This window comes from Etheostoma cragini, chromosome 13 (genome assembly GCF_013103735.1).
Source record: "Etheostoma cragini isolate CJK2018 chromosome 13, CSU_Ecrag_1.0, whole genome shotgun sequence".
Classification (NCBI taxonomy): Eukaryota; Metazoa; Chordata; class Actinopteri; order Perciformes; family Percidae; genus Etheostoma; species Etheostoma cragini.
Genome location: NC_048419.1, coordinates 7,358,028 through 7,363,236, shown reverse-complemented (window position 1 = coordinate 7,363,236; position 5,209 = coordinate 7,358,028). Strand labels below are relative to the sequence as shown.

The 5,209-nt window shown below is 39.6% G+C and overlaps 1 protein-coding gene across 3 annotated transcripts in view; it reads right to left on the bottom strand.

The window, feature by feature from the left end:
• Nucleotides 1-3,128, bottom strand: part of cblb (Cbl proto-oncogene B, E3 ubiquitin protein ligase) — an 88,183-nt gene extending 85,055 nt beyond the window's left edge. For all 3 annotated transcript variants that reach the window (XR_004658942.1, XM_034889170.1, XM_034889171.1), the window contains exons 1-3: nucleotides 2,866-3,128; nucleotides 985-1,162; nucleotides 214-464 (exon numbers count right to left, since the gene is read on the bottom strand). Coding sequence is in view for 2 of the 3 variants with exons in the window: in XM_034889170.1 (XP_034745061.1) it covers nucleotides 214-464; nucleotides 985-1,152 (419 nt within the window). In the remaining variant the exon portion in view is untranslated. The remainder of the gene's footprint in view (nucleotides 1-213; nucleotides 465-984; nucleotides 1,163-2,865) is intronic.
• Nucleotides 3,129-5,209: the final 2,081 nt, after the last annotated feature.

Here is a 5,209-nt window from a genome sequence, read left to right as displayed (position 1 = left end):
TTACCAGAGTATTTTTTAACACAAGTATCTGTACTTCTACTTAAGTACGGAAAGTGAGTACTTTTGCCATCTCTGTCCATAAACCTGTAAACTTTGAGGTGGTTTTCCCCCTGTATGCCATGAGCTTGGTCACCCTCCATTGTAAACACAAAAGCCTCTATGAAGTAAATTATAATCAAGATAAAAATATTTTCTCATCAAAAGTTCTCTTACCTGTCCTGTGACTGCTCCTCATACATCCTCTCCTTTCCCTCTTTGAAGAGCCGGATGGCCCGTTTGGATTTCCTCATAAGGCTATCAATGTAGATTTTAAAGTACTCATTCTCACTGAGCTGTGTGAGTCTCTGGTTCTCTTCATATTTTCCTAGTGTAAGTCGCAGGTGCTGGTAGGCATCAGGTAAGATATCCAGGATGTAAGGTGGACTGTTTTTCAGCTGGAGTCTAGGATTTTGGCAAAGGCGGACCTGTGGCAAAGAAATCCATTAATGACTACTTGCTCCAACATTTATTTGTGTTTACACATGAGGAAAAGTGAGCTCTGAACTCTAGTTAATCAACTTAAAGGAAAACTCTAAGATGTCACGCAGGTCAATAATGTAATTATTGTATTGTGCAAATTCTCCTATTATCTTTATTGCAAAGACACACTTCTAGGTATTAACTTTGTTCAGACAACACACTAACAGTGTTGCCAGCACCTTTATTTAGAATCTGGTTGAATAAGGTTTAACAAATCGGTGATATACTGTTCTTGGACACTTAATCAATGAGTTATTATAGATTTTGACAAATATGTACCAGCCGTGTGTAACATTAGAGGGTATAAAACATATACTTTAATTAACTGAATACACAATCAGAAAATGATCTACAAACACATGTTCACCCCTTTAGCATTAGATCCATTTCTACATGTGTATCTACAACAAAGTGCCTCCTACCATCTGGCAGACAGGTATAATGGGTTCATCACTTCAAACTTACAACTTTATCCATGAGTTTCCAGGTTTTCTCCACAGTCCGCCGGTCAGCAGCTGCTTGTTTCACTGGCCCCACTGCATCCTGGATGGCATCAAAAATGCCTAAAATCCGACCCTTACTTCGGTTCGGTCCTCGTCCTCCAGGGTTTCGGCCACTGAGAGCAGTTGCCATTTTCTATAGACTGAACCAAAAAACGTAATTATTGTAGACAGTAAAATTGGCCTTTGGGTAGTTACATAATCAGTCAGAGTTGTTCTATTGTTTGGTTCCTATCCATAGATAGATTTTAGTTTTCTGCTCTTCTGGCTAATTTTTATTGTTGTTTTTCTAACAGATTTCCTCATCTGGATCAAATTCTGAAGGTTTCCCAAGGTTGTGATGCTGGAAAAACATCCACTAATTTACAGACATCTCTTTCCTCATGTAAATTATGGGGAAAAGTATTCTTATGCCCCAATAAAATCGCGTGACGCACAAGGAAGTTGCAATTTCACTGTTTGGTCGCTGTGTTAAATTGGCTTCAAAGCCCAGCACACTTCCTGGGGGCCTTAATTTAAATAGATGGTGTGCACCCAAAGGCTGGTGATATTAACTGTGTGTACATCAGCAAGGATTTATCAGATTACTTTACTGTTTGTCACTGACAGTTCCCTACTGAAGTCCTACTTTTCTGTCTTCTCCTGGAAAAGATGGAGACAAGGTTTATAATGGGAATGGAGAGATATTTCCTTCTTTGTAGAGCTGTGTAGATTGAATTATTACTTTATGTTATCACTATTATTATTACTTCAACTTCTGAAATGGGAAATGGGATTTCAGCGTTGTAGTCTACTCCTCTCTTCTTCTTCCTCTTCTTCTGAAGATCAATTCCTGCCGCTCGGATACAGCAAAAAAGGAAACAATGACAGAAAATAAAGCTAACAAGCCTTTCTGACTGCTCTTGTTTTCTTTTTGAAATGGAAATGAAGGCAAAGGAAGGAGGGGAGAAAAAGACAGGTAACAGGTGTTAGTGGAACACAAGCAGCATGCCACTGTAGTGAGCAACATAAGCTGCCAGAGGATCGGCTATTGCCGCTGTATCACTTGTAAATTGTATGTTTCGTCTTTAGTTTAAAAACACTTTTAAACTTCAAAGGTTTCTTTGTCTTTGACTGATGCCTAACAGGCCTGTTTGTCAAAGAGGTTCAGGGACCACGTAAGGTATTTGAAGGTTCAGAGGGACTACAATTCAGTGCAGAAAAGTTCAGCGTTATTTTATTTACCAGATATTAGTATTATGAGAGAATGTGCTACTGACTTTTCCCATCAGAGGAAAGCCTGTACACAATCATAACTTGTTTTAAATGCTTAGGGCCTACTGTATTATAGCCTCCTGGGTGGGCTTCATTGTTTTGTGTATGTCTGGTTGGTCCTTGATGTGACAATTTACCCCCTTCTTTATGCATGCTGTTGTATTCCCTCAGAAGTGTTTTTGTTCACTGATGTTCATGTGATTTTCACACATAATAATTCGTGATTTAACAGCAAAATGAAACTGTCACCTGATTAAATGTAACACACTGCGGTAGTTTTCATTTTTGTGGTCAGATTAAGGATTAGGTTACTTTACACGGGTTATCACTGGTTGTGCTGAGATCGACTACTATATATGGAGTTGGTGTGCTAATTGTTTGTGATGATGCTGCGTTGATGTGGTGTGACTTATGGTTTTGCTGTTGTTAAGGTACCATCCAATTTTGTTTTCCGTTGGTTGAATTTAAGGCGAGTCGGACTGAGCTGCCTGAGCCGCCCGTGAAACCCAGACCCAGAGATCCCTTTACGGTCATTGTAGCTTTCACGAACTCAAAAAAATCGATTATTAGCGGGGGGAAAGTACTAACTTACCAAACCACCAGGGAACGTCTGCTGGGATCGCTGCTGAACTCGGTCCACATGCAGCGAACAAAAATTAAGGAGTGTCCAAGAGTCCAAGGGGAAAGAGTGGCAGGAAAAGTATCCAGCGTGTTTAATCCCGTTACTTCAATTAAAATCCTCCATATTTTATAGATGTCTTATAAAAGCTGTTCCCCAGCTGCTGTTTGAGGAGTTGGATTAACGCCAACCGATGTCTGTACAGTAGGCAATGTTTTGTACAGCCACATCAGTGTAAAGTTAGCTATTCTAAAAAAATAAATGCATATGTAGTTGTGCATTTCAAAATAAAACCTTCATGTGAGAACAAACTCATTCATGTTCAATTTGCATTTTGCCGATATTTACTCATATTTTTTTTAATTTTGTCGTTCAAGTGTTTTGAGTCAAGCATGTTATTCTAATGTCCTTTTACATGTTCACCTAATTGTCCTTTTCACCCAGCAATGGTAGGCTACACGTTCATTTCTTTAATCTGAAGGAAGGCTATTTACTTCCTGTAGTGTCTGCCTTTGTTCAGGCTGACTTGATGCAGTCCAGCGGTAGGAGGGCCAATGGGAGTATGAAGCAATATTTTCCAGGAACCGAAACACTGACAGCGCCCTGCATTGGTGCTCTGAAAGGCTGTCACTAATGTCAGGTTTGACTCAGAAAGAACAGCAACCTCCATTTCCAATTGTCAACATAAATGCTTTTTGATGACCCAGGGGACAAACGTTGATAGCTGACGGCCTAATAACAGTGTATGTTCACTGCCGACTGAATGTCTCCCTCGTCAGCTTTTGAATTTCAGGGGCCTGTTGCACGAAACCAGGATAAGGGATTAAGCCGGGATATTCAAGTTATCCTGGATGAATTTAGCTTTGACTCGGTTGCAAGAAGAAGATTGAATTAAACCCAGAAAGTTAGGGAGCTAGAACAGTGACAGTAACCTGTGGTATTGAAAATAAATTTTGGCATTGAAACAACAAATATTGGCATTGAAAACTGTTGAACTGAAGTATAAAACATCAAAAAGTAATGATCGTATAATCCTATGATATTATTTCATTTCATTTTGATTTTGTTTGCATCATGATGGGTTTTTCAATGTCAATTTAAATTTTTTCTTGATGTCCGTGTCTTTTCAGTGACAGTTTTTTTTTTTACCCTGTCAAGATTTTTACAATGTCACTTTTTTCAGTTTCAGCTTTCTGTCACTGTTTTGGCATAAGGAGGAGGGGCCTGAGGAGAGGGTTAAAGGGGGCGTGGCTTACGGGTAACTTACAGAGGCTACTGGCGAGAGACCACACCTCCAAACAAATCCTCCCAGGCTTGTTAAAACCGCATATCTGCAATGTCTTCCACACTTTCACCTGTAACCTCCAAATCTCAAGTAAATCTGTTCATATTGGCCATTTTTTCCCATAATAGGTTTCTAGGCTTTCTGTGTGAAAAAATGGCAGGATTCGTCTGGAGGTGTGGTCTCTCGCCAGCAGCCTATGTAAATTCCCTCAAGCCACGCCCCCTTGCCCCTCCCCTCAGGCCCCTCCTCCCTACGCCAAAACAGTGACAGAAAGTTGAAACTGAAAACAGTGACATTGTAAAAATCTTGACAGCGTAAAAAAAAAAAACTGTCTTTGAAAAAACACAGACATCAATAAAAAATTTAAATTGACATTGAAAAATCCGTCATGATGCAAACAAACGTCAAAGTGAAATAATATCATAGGATTATGAGATTATTACTTTTTGATGTTTGTGTTTTATACTTTAGTTCAACAGTTTTCAATGCCAATATTTGTTGTTTCAATGCCAAATTTTATTTTCAATACCACAGGTTACTGTCACTGTTCTAGCTCCATAGAAAGTAACCATGGAGATTTGTTCTTGCGGCTAGCCTGGTCCAGAGCAGGCTAACAGCCGGGCTAAAATTAATCCTGGAGTCTCATGTGTCAAATCAGCTGCCGTCTGATCCGAAATAAACGTGTTTAACAGTTATTCCGTTGTCTTCTGCATGTGTTCTGCTTTACTTTTATTAAAATGCATTAGCCTAATTGTCACTATAGTTGTCGCGAGTTGAATTTAAACCTTACAGTTGTTTAGATGGTTAATCTAATAAAGCTAAAAAATAATGTTGCACTGGCACCCTGATGCGGAGTGGGACTTTTCCCCGTGGGACGGTAGTGTCTCGAAGCTGCCTGTTGCTTTCATGACCTTCTCAATTAGTCTCACATCACAGGACCAATAACGTGGCCTTTATACAGTAGGCTACGTATGTAGTGTAGTTCACATTCATCACACCGGGAACACCACAATGCTTCTTAATCTTTTAATT